This window comes from Serinus canaria, chromosome 1A (genome assembly GCF_022539315.1).
Source record: "Serinus canaria isolate serCan28SL12 chromosome 1A, serCan2020, whole genome shotgun sequence".
Lineage (NCBI taxonomy): Eukaryota > Metazoa > Chordata > Aves > Passeriformes > Fringillidae > Serinus > Serinus canaria.
Window position 1 is genome coordinate 14,139,848 of NC_066314.1, and position 18,088 is coordinate 14,157,935.

The following is an 18,088-nucleotide window of genomic DNA, read 5'->3' on the forward strand; positions in this document are numbered from 1 at the left end:
TGGTTAGTAAGGCAATTTGTTACTGGGTGAAAAACCAAGCAATTTTAATTTTTGATATAAAGAATAGGACAAATTGCTCATCCTAGTATTCACAAAATAGACCCTGCACCTATCACAACATCACAAGACACACAAGACATCACAAGTACCTCAGGTTCATAGCGAATTGTGATATCAAAGTCCATAGCAAAGGGAACATTGCTGATGGCAAATCTCAGCCCAGCTCCGCTGGGAACGCGGGCAAAGCCGTGTCCTGTCCAGGTGACAGCCCGGCCAGCGCTGGGCTGCCGGAACACCACTGCCAAATCTGAGTCCTGTCCAAACTGCATCGCACCCTGCAGAGACACATCAGCATTTTAAATACACACAGAGTCAAATTACAACAAATACTAAGTCAGAAAAAAGAAAGGAAATATTTTTGCCACATTGTTTACTTGATTTTAGCCATCAATCTCATTTTCTGAACAATCTTGAGATTGACAATCTAAGAACTCTCCCAAAGGCAGGATATTTAGGGACACATGTAAAGGAAGCTTCCCAAAACTTTGCAGCAACAGCAATAAGAGGGACTAGAATAATCCACTCACCTCTGAATATCTGGCATCTCCAAACATTCACATTGCAAACCTTAAACTGAGTAAGCCTGATTTCATACATGGCTGGACCTTTCCATTATAAGGTAGATACATAAATATCTTACAATGGCTGCACTTAAGTGCAGGAGGTTATCACACTAATGTCTGGGTAAACTTGTTGAAAATGTCTTGCAACCAAAGAAAAAGTTTACCTTTCATAAGGACTTTTCTCTTCCAAAAATTAATGGAACTTGAGTCTACAAAGACACTGGATATAGCAGAGCAAGCCTGTCAGTATGAATAATAAAATGTCCAACCCAACTGTGTACCAAAAAGTTGATTTGTGTCAGGATTGAAATGTCTAAGACTGCAAATCCCATGTGCTCAGACATTTCCTTGCCCATTGTTACAAAATAAAATTTTATTATTTGGTGTAAACTTAAGTAACTACTCAAGTACTAATTTACCTGTTCTAGTCCAGATTTCCTTACAGTTCGTTTCTTGTTCTTGTTTAACACAATCTTTCCATTTTCAATCATGAACTCATAGCCTCTTTTCTGGAAGTAGATGTCACACCTTGGAAGAGTGCTTGGCTGAATCTATGGAGTAATAAAAGAGGAGCAGCACTGTCTCAACAATGTTGAAGGGTGGTAAGCAAGTAAATGAAAGTCCACATTCTTAAAACAAGATCTAGTCTCGCTGGGAGAAACTCTAAACTGTGGCCCAGCAGCTGCTGGAAATCTTTTTCCCTCACTCCTTTAAAATTAACTTGCACTTTTCCCTCATAAGCTATGTCCCAGACATCTGCTTTCCATTTAATTATTGGACTGTAGGATAATTACTGATTGTGATTATAGCTCAATATTTGTGGATGCGACATGCAAATAAACATTTTTTTATTATTCCTTATCTATAGTTTCTATACATGTCAGAGAAAAAATGTTAGCAAAAGCATAGACAGAGGAAGGGATGCATTCCAGGCTTGTACTCAGCATGGGGAACAACTACCCCCATGTTGAAGGGGAGGGAAAGAATTAATTTTTCTAAAAACTTTACAGATGGAAGCCAAATTCTTGAGGAAATTAGGCTACAATCAATGCTGTTATATAAGGCAGCAGGAATTAGTCCAATGGAGCAGAGAGTAATTTGATTCTTCCCTTGTTGGAGATTTCCAGAAATAAAATATTTCATGAGAGCTATTGGCAACTCAAATACTTTCCTCTAATTTAAATAATTAAATTTATTTCTCTAATTTATGCTAGACCAGCCTGCACTTAAGAAGAAGCAAGGGCAGCTTTGCAAGTCATACCACGCTGTAGTGGCTGTCCCTTTTTAACAGCCACAGTTATGGAATAGTCATGTCCATGAAAAACAAAGACAAAATGACAATGGCCATGGGGCTTGTTTTGCATTTTCCTGCTAAAGAGCTGCTCCCCAGGCAAGGGCTCTCCTCCTCAGCCTCAGCTCCCATGTCACCACTGCAATGATCCCCCCTCAGTACAACGCCTAAAAGCCAAATACCTACCAGGGGTGCAGAGCCAGAAAGGGGCCTTGCATGCTCAGCTTCATAAATATAATAGTCCAGGGGTAGAAAGAAGAATCCTGGAGCTGGCTCATTGCACTGGCGGCTCACAATGTTGGGCAGACATTGGCACTGTCCGTCCTTCAGCGAGCACCTACGGGAGGAGTTGGAAAAGGAAGGACGTCAGAGTAGCACAGCTGGGTCCTCACAGCATGAGGGCAGCTCACACCCACCCTTGTTCCACCTTTGCTTAATTTCTCCCATTGCTGGATTACCTCCATTACTAAACTTCTTCCTATCACCCACCTCCTCTGTTTCTGTTGCTGGATTTATTCAATGCTACTTTTCCATGACTTCAGAGTTCACAACCTCCTTTGTCTTTGTTCAATACCTGAAGCACTGATCCTTTTGTTTCCTAACCATCTGTTACGGTCTATTCCTGTATCATTTCTTGTATCTTTTTCTATAAGAATCACTATATCACGATTATTAATAATCTGCCACCCACAATTATGGAGGCAGAACATGAGATCAGAAGGACCTTTGATGTGATATTGAATGTTTTCATATGCTTACACATATATTTAACACACCAAGTGATTTACCTGCCCACAAGGAGCTGCTCTACAGCATGGGACTGTGTGCTCCTCTGTCTGAAGCTAACAGCAGTAGTGAAGAACACTGCCCAACAGATTTTTGGAGGAGTCTAACTGAAACCAACCTTGCTTCTAAATCATACATTTCAAATAGGACCCAGAAAAAAATTTCTAGCATTTAAAGTAGGAGGCTAAGTTAAAAATCTCACCTCTGACTTCTAATTTCTAATGATATTAGGGCCTCTGGTTCTCTCAAGGCATATGTTTTATATTTCATATTAAACACATCTAGGCTCAACCAGATTTAAGGTTGGCTTCAAAGGAAATAGGTAAATCCCTTTACCACAAATAATTTCCAAGATCTCCACCCAAGTTTACACAGTTTATATATGATGAAATTCCATCTACATTCTCTTTTCCTATCTGTACTGTGACTGTATTAACCTAACCTAAGAGTTAACTTAACCTAGCCTAAGAGTTTATAAAAATTAAAGCCAAGAAAGAACTTGAAGAACTTTAACTCACAAATTATTCTGGGATCCACCAATATCACAGTCACATGGAGAACAGCCATACAAGCTGTTGCCAAGACCCCAGTATCCTGCCTGGTATAAAAAGAAAGGTTCTTTTATGGCAAATGTTTAAGTATGCAAAGCAAAACAAAACTTGTTCTGCTGGATGAACAATGGAGCACTACTGTGCTTGGCCATGGGAGATTGCTCCTCTTACCGGATAGCAGGGGTGCTCAGCCACTGCAAGAGCCAGATATTTACCCACTTGTACAAGCAAATTGCTCTGTAAACAGCTAAAATGGATCAAGGACATAGTTTTGCATGTCCTTTCCTTCCTGGGAGTGCTCCTCCCCCTGCAATTTAATTGCACAAATATTTGGGAGCAGTGAAAGAAAAGCAGATGTGTCAATGCAAATTGGGAGCATACAGCTATAAAATTATTTTGAATTTTGACTAATTGTTTACTTTTGTGGCAATGAAAAGGTGTGAGATGGGTGAGGAGACTTCCACAACCACATGCAGAAGCAAACCCAAAAGCTGAGTACATACAAGGCATCTTTCACAGCGCTGCCCTGTGGTGAACCTCTGGCAGAGGCACTCTCCCGTGGCAGGATCACAGACGGAGAAGGGCAAAGTGCCCAACGGATCACAGTTGCAGGCTGCAGAGACAGAAAAGCGCAGTTACCTCTGCAGGGCCCAGTGACAGCCCAGGACTGGCATTTACATTAGATGTGGCATCAGCATGACAGGCAGTCTCCATCCTCCACACAGACACTCTGCAGATGAACATGCCCCTGCACCCTCCAGCCCTCAGACTGCCTTGGAAATGGACAATTTCCTCAGTGGGTTCCTCTCTGGGGGGAGCAGAGGCACTGGCAGAAGGCCTCAGCAGTGGTTTGCCAAGGGCTGTGTGCTGATCTACACTGCAGTCCTTGTGTGTGGCTGAGCACCTGGTGTGAGCATAACGTGCTCACAAACCCACGGTGCACCTGGGCAGGGGTGGGACGTGCTTTTACCAAGCCTTTCTCAGAGGAATGGTTGGCTGGACGTTCTTTTGGCAAGGCAGCAGCTCCTGTCCTCTCAATATCCCTTTTCAATTAAGTTGCATATTTAATAACCTTTCTATTAACAATAGCCTGATCTGTTATATCATACTGTGCATTCTGAAAGTGATTTTGCATTGTTTCAGTCTTGGATGCTGCACCAGAAAACTTGAATTTTGTAGATGTTCAATTACAGTAGCAACCGGCTATTTTGTGACTCAAGTCTCAAGAGCACTAGTGTGTGGATCTGTGCATTCAACTACCTCCATGCCTTACAAACGCTTTGGAAAGGAGACTCGAAGAGGTGTTTTACATACGCTGGCAGCCCAGGGGGTCGCTGCTGCTCAGCCCGTAGTAGTTTGCCTTGCACTTGTCGCAGCGAGCGCCCTCCACGTTCTCCTTGCAAGGGCAGCGCCCCGCCACCGTGCCCAGCGCCGGGTCCGTGCGGCTCTCGCACACGCCCTCGGGCAAGGTGCCCTCGGGGGCGCAGTTGCATGCTGCAGGCAGGGTCAGGGAGACACACAAAAAAAGCACATGTAGTTGTGAGCATGAAAATGCAATTACAGAGCTACTGGTGATCTGCCCTTGCCTCCTTAAGGACTTTTCATGCCAATCAATTGCTACAATTAAATAATACTCAGAGTGTTTTCTCCATCCTATTAATAATGAATTTAGGTCATCTTTCAGAAGAAGAGCTTTCATGTCTGAAAGATTATTTTTCGTGCATATGGCAGGTATCTAGCAAAAGTTATTTACTCCTCTCATCATTTTGGAGCCTCTTCTGTAATTGCTGAAGGTCACAGAAGTAAAATCACTACTGCTATTCATATTTATATTGACCTTGTTCAAGAAAAATGATAGCTTTGCTGGATTTCTAAGCTCTGTTTAGCAAGGAGTTGGAATATGCAGCTCTTTTCACAACGCTGGTTGAAGGATACTGTCATGCAGCTACTTAGTAGGGCAGTTTGGATGTTAGAGGTTTGGTAACATTTTTACAACCCTGTGGACATTTAAGCATGGGGATGGCCGTAGGGCTCAGAGCAAAGGGAACCAGAACTGATATATAGGGATAAAATATTTCTAGAATCATGGGATATTCAGGAGAGTTGGAAAGAAAGGTTGGGCCTGGTAGGCCCTGGGGAAATGTTAGGCTTTACTGGATCATGCAAAACTGCACCTGTATAATCATTTAATGACTATGATAAATTATATTATTGTTATATGATAAATTATATCATTGTTAAATGCAATGATTGTTTGGTAATTGGATATAATTATTATTTAATTGTAACAAGAATCATGAGAATGTATGTTTGGGGGTTTTGATGGAAATTACAAGAATCCGTGCTTGGATAAAATCAATGCATACAATAGAACAATATAAGTTTAATAATTAATATGTAGTTATATAATGATAAGGGTATAAAACCACGTTCATCCCGAACCCATGTCGGAGTCATATTTGGGTCTGTACCCTGACACCCAGAGCTCTTCAATAAAAGCCCCTGCACACAATCATTCCATGGTTAAGAGCACCTGAGCACTAACAGAACAGCCCTGCTTTGAGTCACTCGTACAGAGGTTAAAAAGGGAAGCTTACGGAGGCATGGCTGAGGATCTGAGATGGCTTTGAGCGGATCCTGGTAGAAGGAAGGTTTGCACCTGTGGCAGTGCTGGCCGGTGGTGTTGTCCTGGCAATCCTCACAAACGCCACCGCTGACCCCACCACTGGCCTGGTACACGGCCATGTCAAAGTGGCACCTGCTGGAGTGGCTGTTGCAGTTACAACCTGAAACCAAAGCAAACAGTGGGCTTTTCACACCATGGAAATGCCATGCTCTGGCCACATTGCTGTCTACACTTAACACAGGGTTACTGGTTACTTGTATGACTTCAGTGCCCAGCAAGATTATTCCCAGGGCTCATGTCTTACAGCTGGGGAAAAAAAATTGGAGTCTTCAGACTGAACTGTATCCTAAACTTGGAAATGCAGGTGAGTGTGTCTGGTATGCAGTAGGGAACACTGCTCTGCTGAAGAAATCTCTAGCTGAATACTTGTTACAGATCCTAATATATTATCCTTGTGTATACTGCATTACTCATTACTGTGGAAATGAATAATTTAGCCTTGTCTAAATTCTTTCACTCCCATGAAAAACACCATGAAAACCAATGAATGATCTTTTCTGCATTAGCTGCTTTTCCCCCTCTTTGTTGTTTTTGTTTTCCTGAATGAAGAATAAGAACATGAAACAGCGCTCTTCCTCTTGTAGGATAACACTTCACCTGTGAATGCAGGAATCTGTTTTTCTGGATGAGGCATGAAAAAGTCTCCCTCCCAGAAACCTGGCCATCCCATTATGGATTGGACTAGGATTGTGCCACACCCACTCCTGGCTATTAAAAAGGAAAATATCATGTTTGAGTTACGTTTGCAAGCATTATCTTGTGTCCCTTCAGCTGGCCTCCAGGGAGCATCATTGTAGAAATCTTTACATCTTTCACAAGAGAAACCTTCAGTGTTATGGTGGCAGATACATCTCCCATGGACCTGTAATGTGGTGAGAACAGAGAGCAGATAAGGTGACAAAAAAAGGGGAGAGGGAGAGGGAGAGGGAGAGGGAGAGGGAGAGGTATTTGCTTAAGTTATGTCAGCAAAATCAGGAAAATTTGAAGCTCTTTGGCTCCCTCAGCTGACATAATTTTCAATTATTTGAGTAAAAGATCTGGAGAATATCTCCAAACATTCACCAAATAGTTTTAAAGCCACTGAGCAACATTTAGAAAAAAATTACTTATAGAAATGTCAAAGGAAACATCAACATTTTAGATTATTTCTCTCTCTCCCTATGTCTTCATATTGTGATACATATTTTCCAGAAGAAAAAACTCTTTTTCTCAGAGGGAAAAAACTTGCAATCACATTACTGGAATTTTCAATAATCCATTTTTCATGGGTTAGCTTTGCATTATCAACTATTCTTTGTGCCAATGCCTCCTCTCCCACTGCAGAGCCTCCAAGCCCAGCTGGAGTGTGGAATGCACTCAACAAGTGGCCATTCAAGTCTGCACATGTCATAGGATACTTACTGCATTACATTTGCACCATTACAGCTCTGGAATTCTGCTGCTATTATCAACATGTCTTGTCCCAGCTGCTTTTGAAACACCACAGTAGTGTCAACAAAGACAGCTTCTGTGCATTCCAACCCTGGCTTTTAAAGGAAGAGTCTGCATTGAAACATTTAACAACTAGCAGTTGCAAATGGCCAATCCAAAGATTACCACAGATCTTCCTTCAGCTCCCTCCCTCCATCTCTTCCTTCCCACAAAACCCCCAACTGAGACTCCCCTTTTTGGAGACAGCATTAAGGACGCACCATCCCGGAGTGATGGAAAACATCTCCCCGTAGGTTCTGCATGGAATCACACTGGCTGGCATGGCCATTGCAAAAGCAGCTGCCCCTTACAACCATCTCATAGATGGCATAGTAGTACTTCTCAAGGGGATCACTGTGCCTCCTCCCAAGCAGAGCATCTCCAAGGGTGTGGAGTTTAGTAAAATTGATCCTTAGGTTTGTCAGTGTAATGAGATCTGGAAGGAAAGAAGAGAGATCTAGAGCCTGAGTTCGGTCTAAAATTAACAGTATGAAATCTTCAGCTTGAATCAGTCATCCAAGAATTTTCTTATTGTGAAGAAATAATGAAAATGATCCACTATTTGCCAAGATCAGTAATGCCTACAGTGGCAGCGCAGTGCAGGGACCCACTCCTGGCACACAATCGTGTAAGTGTTAGCATCCTACTTGGTATTGCTCTGCACTTTCCCAGCCACTGTCTTCATAGTTCATGTGTACCTCTGGGACTGCTCTCAAAAAGCAGTATGAATTGGGCCTAAATCCAGAGGGAAAGAAGTTTAGCTTCATGGATATGCTCTGCAGAGCTTTGCTGTTTGCCCCCAGGACTAGACAACAAGACTGGCCCATTTCATTTATTAATACAATGTGTCCCTAAGATCTTTAGGTAGCTAATTTTCAACATCATTGACTTACACCAGCTGAGCTGTTGACCCTTTCAGTGTGCAAAACAAAAAATACCAACAAAGCATCTCTGGACAAAACATTTAGTGTCCATACCTTGGATATATGGCACATATGGATTTTCTATTTCAAAGCTGGGATCCAAAGCTTTTAAAACAACCTGGAAAACAAATCAATAAAGCTTTAGAGATGGAATAAGCAGCCACCAAAGGGATCAAAGGACAGGCCTCTGCTTTTAGCAGACACAGGCAAGAGACCTTCAGTTCCACAAATGATTTGAACTCATACAAACAGACACTTGACAGTACCTCGCCTTCAGTGGAGGGCTCGATGTCTGAATATCTTGAATCACAAACAACATCTCCAACACTTTTTGCTGGACCAGAAGAGATGTTGGGGAAAGAAGCTGCACAATCATGTGCAAAATATCTAAACACTTTCCAGGTCTGACCAAAATCGGTAGAGCGCTCAACCAGCATTGCTGCAGGCCGAAATGTCTGCAAGAAACATTTCAAGAATTCCCTAAGCCAGCATTAATAAGACACCTCAGGGGTTGTTACATTGATATTCCTCTTTGGAGGATGCTAAAATTTTGTATTTGAGAGTTTATAGGCTCATTACAGGTACTGTGATGGTTATAGGCATCTCTGAAAAAGCTCATTAGAACCTCTCTCTAGCAAAAGGGAAAGGTAACATTTCATATAGATATGTGATTACTTTCTAAGTAAGGAAGTTTACCATAACAATTAGGAATTCAGTAAAAAAAAATTGTAATCATCCAGATCATAATTGATATGCATGAACTGAACTAAATTGAAAGAACAACTGCAGTTCAGATATGTCCTACATTTTTAGAGTGTAATTTTGCAAAGTATTTTTTCAGTTTTAATTCTTGAATTTACAGAAAATAAGTTCAGAAGGCACACAAATAGGAAGCTGTTCAGTCTATCCTTCTCCCCTAAGGCAGGATCAACTATAATTTAACAATACTTGACAGGTGTTTATCTAACCTGTTCTTACAAACCTCTAAGGATGGAGCTTTCATTGCCTCTCTAAGCAATTTATTCCTGTGGTTAATTAGTGTATAATATTACATAAAAGCTCTGGTAAAAAATGTACCTTAAAGGTCAGGATAAGATGGCTGAATTGGAATAAAGTTTCTAGGTCCAATCTAATGCTGACATGGTCAATGCCTGAAAAGAGAATGAAAATGAAGTGCACAATGTGTACATTGAAGGGGTTGCTGACACAATTTTCCCATGGAGGATTTAAAGATGCCTTTTCCAACAGAGCAGCTAGACCCTTTAGGGCATACTCTGTGCCCAAACCCGTGCAGCTGGACCTCTCTCTCTGGGGCAATACAATGTGCTGCCTTCCTGGCACTGTCGCCAGCAATGCTGAATGTCACTGAGACTGCAGGAGGTGGCTGAAGGTCCTGCTCACATAATTCAGACTGTAAATTATGGTCATGGTAGGATTCTGGGTTTGTGTGTTTCTATATCCAATTAGGTTTATTTTTTAAAATCCATTCAAATAATTCACTTATTGCTAAGAAAGAAAAAGAGAACTAATAAAATGAGGGGTTTTCTTAATGCTAAACAGAACTGTTAAACCCTTCTATACTTCCAGATATGAAATTTGTTATGAGCAGAACTACTGCACCAGGCATCTTCCGAAACTGCAACAAATATGGAAAGAAATTCCAAAAGTCACCACTCTCTGTAGAGAGTTCCAGGAGCTCAGCTGATATCCCATTGTTCACATCTGCATCCACCATCTGAGAACTCCTCCTGACCAGGCTGTGCATGAGACCCCATCCCAGAAGAAAGATAGAAAGAACAAGGAAAGCTCTCACAGCTGGCCCACAGCTTTGTTGGCTGTGGTTTCCAATAAAGCTGGTGACAAATCCTTGCTAAACTCCATGAAAAAACAAGGCTTATGGATTTTCAGCTGGATACTCAAAATAGAGGTAACATATTATCTTATTTTTCTATGTCTTAGTTTCCAACCAGTCAAATGCTTTTCACATAATCACTGTAGGTCAAATAAAGACAGAGTAAATGTTATTCCTCCTAGCATGTCTTCCCAGAGAAGCTGTAAGGATACTTTATCATCAATTCTGGGATTGCAAACATTCTCAGCAAGTTGCAGAGGACACCAAGCCTAGTGGTGCTGCTGACACATGTGAAGGATCAGTGACCATCCAGAGGGACCTGGAAAAGCTCAAGATGTGGGTCTCTGGCAGTCTGATGAGATTTGTCATATCCAAGTGCAAGGTGCTGCACCTGGGTTAGGATAATCCCCAGGATCCATACAAGCTGGGGGATGAATGGATCAAGAACAGCCCTGCAGAAAAGGAACTTGAGAATATCAGAATAAGGGAGCTGATAGCCAGGCTTAATTTAATTTTTTTCCTAAACTATTAGTTCTTTAAAAATAGTTTTTTAAAATGGGTATTTGTGTTTTACAGACTGTCTTTACATTACATCTGTATATTTTGCCCCAAATGAAAATTCTCTGTCAGGGAAGACACCCTGTGGAAAACATATGGCTTTCATGTATAACCCAGCACTGCCACACATCCTCTGGTCAGCTCTTGGAGGTGCTGAGTTTAAAACCTGTCCATAGAAACACAAACTTCCTGAAATCTTATCTTGCTACACATATATGGGTTCAAATCACTCAGTATTACCTAATCAAAGAAGAGAAGCAAGTTGGTTTTTTTTTTTCATGTCTTCATGAAGGCAACTTTGTGAAAGCCAATTATGTAAAGAAATCCCACAGAAACATTTTGCAGTAATATTTTCTCTAAGGAACTTACCATTTTCTGACTGCCACCACTTTTTTTTCCTTTCGGGCTCAAACGTAGTGATAACATTTTCGACCATGTGACTGTTGTGCTGGGTATAGGGATTATATGGATATCTGGAATCACAGAGAAAGCACTTCTCTTCAGCCTAGAAAACAAAATGAGCAGAATAAAAGCTTAAATTGGATTCTTCACTAAAAATTAAGTGGATGTACATATATTTATGCCGTTGCATTTATGCAACTTTGTTCTAGCTTTGTTGCTTTGGATGCCTGTGCTTTTAATCACTCAGGCTTTTCATATACAAGCCCAAGAGAACCATCATATGCATGAAGCATGCACATAATAAGTGTTGGTCATGGTCTTCCTTAAAAATTACACTTTACAAACATTACACTTTTTCAGTTGTGGAGAAGGGATCTCAGTAAGACCAGGTACCAAGTAAGTAGTTGCTTCGGGATGACACCACCACCCTGACTGCTGGCAGTGTCTTTTGAAGCATAGGGGAACTTTAAAGTGAAAGTTTAAAACCAATGCCAAGAAGGAAAATCAGGATATCAATAGGATACAAGGATAACATTTGAAGATGTTACAAGCAAAAGATGAAGGCAGTGATGATTGATATATCTCAGTTCTGAATGAGAGGCCTTGATAGTGAGGGCAAGAAGTTCCTCGTTAAGGTGATAAAATAGGGATTGAGCAGGAGAGCAAGAAGAGGTGACAAGGTTAAGATGCTGGGCTGGGAGATGGACTGTGCTGGGCCATGTGGAGAGCCTGAGCAGCCATCACAGCCAGCAGGGTTCCAGGGAAGTGTTCAGCAGGGTGGGCAGGGGTGGATGCACTGTGCAGACTGACTCCAGGAGATTTGGGCAGAGCATAGTGGGAGGATGCAGGAATAAGCCACAGCAGAAGGTGATGCCCGAGCTGTGTGCCTGGCTGGTGGGGACAGTGGCAGGAGGAAGAGGGGATGACACAGTTCCCAGAGGGAACTGAAGGAGGAGGCATGAGTTCAGTGCCCATGGCTGGGAGACTGGAAATGACCCAGAAGGAGATGAGTGGCACACTCAGGATCCACAAAGAACTGGGAATGGTTTTAACATCTTTGCATTATGAAATCACCTGGGGATTATTTGCACCTAAATAAACAAAGAGAAATAGATTTACAGGTATAATTAATGTATTTTAAACATGGTAATTATGTATGATATTCAGTCATTCTATACTACACTTGACAAATGTATGAATGCACATTTTAAAAGATGAGAGAGAAATTAAAAAAAAAAATACTCTGTCATCTCATTTCACAAAACTCTGGTAAGGAGAGCTCAGGTTGTTGAAGCAGTTGGAAGGACCATGCAGTCTCATACTCCGGTTTTTATAGACAAACAATATGACACTGGGGCAACTTATATTTAAGGTTGTTCCATAAAAATCTGACCCAAAAGACATGCATGTACATATCCACATCTGGCAGATCCCATTTGCCTCTGAATTGTGCAGCTTTATACTCCCCTCAACACTGAGTGTCCTGTCTTTTCCTTTCAAAACATATGTAAGTAGTAAAATCCAATCATTGAGTTAAACCCACTTAACCTACATTTTAAAACAGTAAGACATATTAAAGACTAAACATTACTTGCAGTGCTTCTTTCCAAACACAAAGCAGCTGAATTTTATTTTTTTTCCCCATCTAAATATCCCAGCTAAATCCTGGCTCTTGGTAGCTTGCCACATTGACTAATACCCACTTTCATGAGTAAGGTTTGCTCTTAAGAAATCTGGCACAGGTCATGAGGAGAGGAGAGGAAGAACTTTGGTTTACAAGATGTAAGATGCAAAACTTCCTGGTCTGCCTCCAGCAAAGAATTCAAGATGGGCTGGTGAGAAAATGAATTGAAAGTGAAGTGGCACTCTGATGCACTGTAGGTGACAACACATTTAAGGCAAGCTGATGGAGCAGAACACATTGACAAAGGGTCTCTCTCTCTCTCAAGCTCTGCAAAGCAGCAGTTTGTAGTTTTCACCCTCTTCAGGAGACAGCCACCAGGGGTCAAGATATGTTAAAGCAGCATTAAATTACAGGGATTATTGCAGAACAGCTGTTCCTTTTCATGAGTCTGTCTTTACATAATTCAAAGGATAAGTACAGGCAAGTGAAAATATTAATTTTTTTATTGCTTTTTGATCTCCTCCTAAAAAGCAAGAATAAAAGGCAATCATCCAGCTTTAGGATCAGAAAGAAGATTCAGGCTATTTTAGTGAAGGAAAGAGATATTTACATTTTGCAGAAAACTGTGGATACAATGTGCAACTTGGAGCGGTGCTTGGTTCCATGTCCATACTTTACTCTGCAAATGTGTCCCAACATTAAGCTAGAAGGTCATAAACTGTAATTATTTTCAATTGCTTATAAATTAAGCTGTATTTTAACTTCCTCTTCAGCCTAGACTGTTATTTAGTGACAATATTTCTATTTGTGACAATTCATTAGCTCAGTGGGGCCAAGTCCTCCAGGATGTACAACAGGGGAGTCCTCATTTCTGCACACCCTCCATATACCCAGTGGTTTCCCCTCCTCACTGCAGCCAGGGAGTGAGAGGCATCCCTCTGGGCAGCCACATTTTGGATCTGCTGACATACCCACATGTTCAAAGCCTGGGCCACAGCATTAGGTCTTCCCTTTTCAGAGGCAGCTTTCTGCTCTCAGCAGCATTGGCCTCATTTCAGATCAAAACAGAGGAGTGTGAATCTCTTAACAGGCTGCCTCAGGTCTCAACACCATATGGACATGTCCTCTGGAGAAGGTCCTGCAGCCTGTGGGACCCCACTCCCCCTGTACTCACACACACAGACCATGGCCTTCACCTCTGGGGTCTGAGTGGGAAGAAGACTTGCAGAGCAAAGCCCCTTCAGAAATTCCTGTGCTCAATCCCTGTGCATCTCAGGGATGTTTCTCCCCCTTGAGAAGATACACATCACTGTGGAGGCTGTTTGCTGCCAAACCCTCCATATGTGCTGCAGTGAGGCACAGCCTTCCACCAGACTTAGTGTCACACTGTCTGATAATTATTCAGATAACTCCCACAGGAACTTCCCAGTCTGGGCAAATTCCCTATACAGATGAGAATAAGGTTAGTAGGAAGAGTGAGAAAATGGTTAGTAAGAGAGTTCAGTTTATTAAAAAAGAAAGAGCAAACCAACCTCTAGGTAGCCTATAATGCAGTACTTCTGAGGGCTGCTCATCCCACAGGTTGATGAGGCTGTCAGTTGCTTGCTGCGGCCCTGGAGAAGGTCCCCAAGGGCTGGGTGGCAGGACCCAGCACCACAGTCAGGCTGTGCATGCTGGGGTCTTATCAGCACTGAGCAGAACAGAAGATCAAAGAAAGATTAAATTGTTTCATGTAACCAGCAGTATTCTCCAGACAAAATCAGTTAAATCCCAACACAAGCAGAAAACTCAGTTATCCTTTGCCTGCACCCTTTTTGTCCTTAGTTATACATTTTTTAAAGAACTTCAGTATCATTACACACCAGCTGCAAAATAATAATAAAAAACATAGCTAGCATATTGCAAATCTATGCTAAAACTTAAATTTTCAACACATTGGCATTTTTACTGAAAAGTAATGCGCCATGAGCAATAATTTATTATGCTTCCCACCCTGACATACCCATTGCCAGCAGTCCTACAAAAGATCATTTCAATTGACTCTGTGAATAGAGACAGATTTTAATTAATTCCACTTATTTCTGTTGAAATAAGTGTTCCAAGTTATAACGGTGGAAATGAGACCAGGATTGAGATCAGGATTGATATCAGAGGTCCCCCAGATTTTCTTTTAATTTGCAATGAATCCCTAGTCCTGTGTCAGAGCCCTGTCAGACCCCATGAAGTGGTCATTAATAAATTAAAAGAGTAATTCTGAATTCTCTGAATAATTGCAGGACTTCTTTGTTTTGCCTGAAACAACTTTCAGTATTTTCCCTATTATATTAAGACTTTCCTTACAGGGCTTTTCCTTTTAAACAAGTTCTGTCCTGAAATTCTGCAAAGGAATTGGTACCTTGGAGGCTATATCCATTCAGCTTTACTTGGCTCAACTTGTTAGAAAAGGTGCAGTTAAAAAACCCCTGCAACTGATACTTGAAGATCCCACAAAACACTAGAAATAAAACTACAACAGTAAAAATACAGCAGTTTATAGACAGATTTCACTCTATGGCTCAGGCTATAATTCAGATGATGAGTGACACGACTCTTCAGATGTAAAGCAATGCCTGTGTTTAGTTAGCCTGCTCTTTTTAGTTATACAAATCCATGCTGATTATTCATTAGCAGATGTTGATTGCCCCTTTCAGGACCTGAATTAGACTCAATTACAACATGTATGTTTTCTTTGTACTTGAAGACATCATATCTCATAGGTCCCCCACTGGCAGGAGAGTGGGGAATAAGGATTCACTGTCACGTGTTTCTCAGCAGCATTTTCTTAAACGAAGTGCTTTAACAAAATCTTGGAAAGGTGTGTAAATCACATGATAATATTTCAAAATTGGCCTGAGTCACTGTAGGATCTGTACTTACTGAGGTGTAACAGGATGGCCAGCCCCAGCCTCATGCCTCCCCATCAAACTCTGACTGGTATTGCTGCAAGAGAAAAACTGGTCCATCACTTGGTTCCCTCACTCACCAGAGCAAACAGGTGTACCCAGAAGCAGCATTTAGTGAAGTGACAGAGACATAATAAAAATATAAAAACTAAAAGGAAGTCCTGGCTTTGATTTAGTTGTAAAAAAAAAAAAAAAAAAAAAAAATCTCTGGAATGAAAGCAGAGAAACACTTCACAAAGGCTTCCAGAGAAGACCTTGAAAATATATTCACACTTAGTATAAAATATAACCAGAATACTATCAGCTAAAATACTATGGTATTCAAATTAAAAAAAAAAAATCTAAGTGGATTCAGCAGGGCTACTTGCAGAGATCTAGCTCTTTCTCTGGAGGTTCTAGTTTGTTTTCATTAATTTAAAAGATAGTCAGAGGTCCTAATGAAGATGCCACTGCGAAGTGCCTGATATCAGGTGCTGTGAATTTTGTGAGAAACTTGATATAAGTGCATCTTAAGGGGTAGTGAAGAAAACCAGGTAATGTCAGCCTCAATGCAAAAAAAAGGGGAAACTCAGCATGAGTCCAAGAAAGGTTGATAGTGGCATTATGACATCCTTCCTCTTCCTATTTACCAGGAAGAAAGTGAGACTTGCCAACACAAAACTGTTGGAAAAACAAAAGACAGCCATAGGTATAAAAGACAATCCATTATACTGCCACCAAGTAGAACTCCCAAACCAAACCTGCCCGCATCTTCCACCTTTCTCCACCTGCAGGAACCAGTGAGGCTGGTGCACCCTGAAACAGTTCCAGCTGCTGGGGCAGCCCTGCATGAGCATGCCCCAAGCACCACTTCCCAGCTGTGTTCTTGTTCCTCACCTTCACACAGCCTTCACTGTATGGAGCAAACTTAAATGAAATACACCTCCAGAGTAGTGGGAACATAAACAAAAGCACTTCAGGTGTAACAGGCTCCATGTGGGCTTGGTGCACCCAGCTCTATGCAGCACATGACACAGCAGCTGCGCCTAAATGAGTACTTCAGCAACCACAGGCAGGGAAAGCTAGCAAGGGTCAACAGCCTTTCACCTGCTGTAGCTACTCTCACCTACCACAGAGAGCCTGGCATGTGACAGGAAGCTGATGCTGGTGAGCATCCATGCAGCTGTGCCTGGCTACAGAGACCTGGCCACAGATCCACTGTCCAAGGCAAAACTGAGCAAATATTTAACCCCTGTGTTGGACTTCACATTTTATATTCTGTCAGAATAATGGACAGACTAAGAGATTATTTAAGCTGCAACCACTGTGACAGCACTGCAGTGAAATACAAGTGCCCCTGGCGAGCAATCTTGGCAGTTACACATCCAATCCCTACCTTAATACTGAGACACGTAACACAAACTCTCTAAACTTCACTCCCTTTAATGGACAAACAAGGACTAGAAAAACCCCAAAAAATTTTGGTTCCCTGCTTTACAGGAAAATTAAATACTGAAGAGATCTTACCTGGGTTCCAGGCAGCCAAGTGTCTCAGCTGGGAATGAATAGAGCTGAGGGAAGCAAGCAAAGGCATACCTGTGCACTTCAGCTGGAGAAGACAGCACATCCCCCGAGGCACCAAGGTGTAGGTGAGAATGAGACCCAGCCTGCAACCTGTCAAAAGCTTGATTTGTGAACTCCTTCTGCTTCTGGCATCAGCAAATATATTCACTGAACGACAATTGTGACAGGTTATGTTCATGGCAGAAAAAGTTCATGCAACTGAAAACAGAAGGCTGGGATTCTTAAAGTGCTGGCAAACAACACATTGTCTGTTGATTAATTAAACATCTGTTCAGTTGGTCTGGTTTGAAATCAAATATCAAAGTCTTTATAACTAGTTAACATCAGAAGTCTAGTGGCTCTGGATTATCTAACCATCGGCTAAAATGGATAACTCCTTCCAGCAGGAGAGTGAACGGTCTGGAGGGCTGTTTGGGGTTCTGAGGTGACTGTAAACTTGCCTGACAGACAGCTGTGATTGCACTTGTGTGGACATACTGAGCCAAATCTGAAATAATTCAAACTCTGGATCATCAGTGTGAGCACTAGGTTTTTCTCAATTTAAAGCTGAAGATAACATGGCAACTTGAGTCAAGGCTTTGCATTTCAGCACAAGTTTTGCCTGTAACTGTCCCCAGCAGCAAGCACAGGACAGCACTGATGTGTGGGGTACAGCACAGTCACGGGCAACACAGTGATGGAGCAGCTCTGAAATAGTGTTCAAAAGCTCATGTACAGAACTGGCCACTGTTTTCTGGTGTCTTTGTTAAAACGTGTGGCATTGTGATTCCAGTTTTCACAATGGCATGTTGCCTTGATACACAATTTTAGAGGTGAC

At 41.7% G+C, this 18,088-nt stretch overlaps 1 protein-coding gene across 1 annotated transcript in view; it reads right to left on the reverse strand.

The window, feature by feature from the left end:
- LAMB4 (laminin subunit beta 4) overlaps positions 1 to 18,088 on the reverse strand; it is a 56,741-nt gene that overhangs the window by 25,949 nt on the left and 12,704 nt on the right. The window contains exons 3-18 of the mRNA XM_030238103.2: positions 17,284 to 17,361; positions 15,683 to 15,745; positions 14,299 to 14,456; positions 11,110 to 11,245; positions 9,408 to 9,481; positions 8,597 to 8,785; positions 8,385 to 8,448; positions 7,629 to 7,843; positions 6,679 to 6,799; positions 5,849 to 6,037; positions 4,566 to 4,745; positions 3,755 to 3,864; positions 3,219 to 3,298; positions 2,101 to 2,251; positions 1,043 to 1,174; positions 150 to 335 (exon numbers count right to left, since the gene is read on the reverse strand). Of these exons, the coding sequence (XP_030093963.2) occupies positions 150 to 335; positions 1,043 to 1,174; positions 2,101 to 2,251; positions 3,219 to 3,298; positions 3,755 to 3,864; positions 4,566 to 4,745; positions 5,849 to 6,037; positions 6,679 to 6,799; positions 7,629 to 7,843; positions 8,385 to 8,448; positions 8,597 to 8,785; positions 9,408 to 9,481; positions 11,110 to 11,245; positions 14,299 to 14,456; positions 15,683 to 15,716 (2,019 nt within the window). The 5' untranslated portion in view covers positions 15,717 to 15,745; positions 17,284 to 17,361. The remainder of the gene's footprint in view (positions 1 to 149; positions 336 to 1,042; positions 1,175 to 2,100; positions 2,252 to 3,218; positions 3,299 to 3,754; positions 3,865 to 4,565; positions 4,746 to 5,848; positions 6,038 to 6,678; positions 6,800 to 7,628; positions 7,844 to 8,384; positions 8,449 to 8,596; positions 8,786 to 9,407; positions 9,482 to 11,109; positions 11,246 to 14,298; positions 14,457 to 15,682; positions 15,746 to 17,283; positions 17,362 to 18,088) is intronic.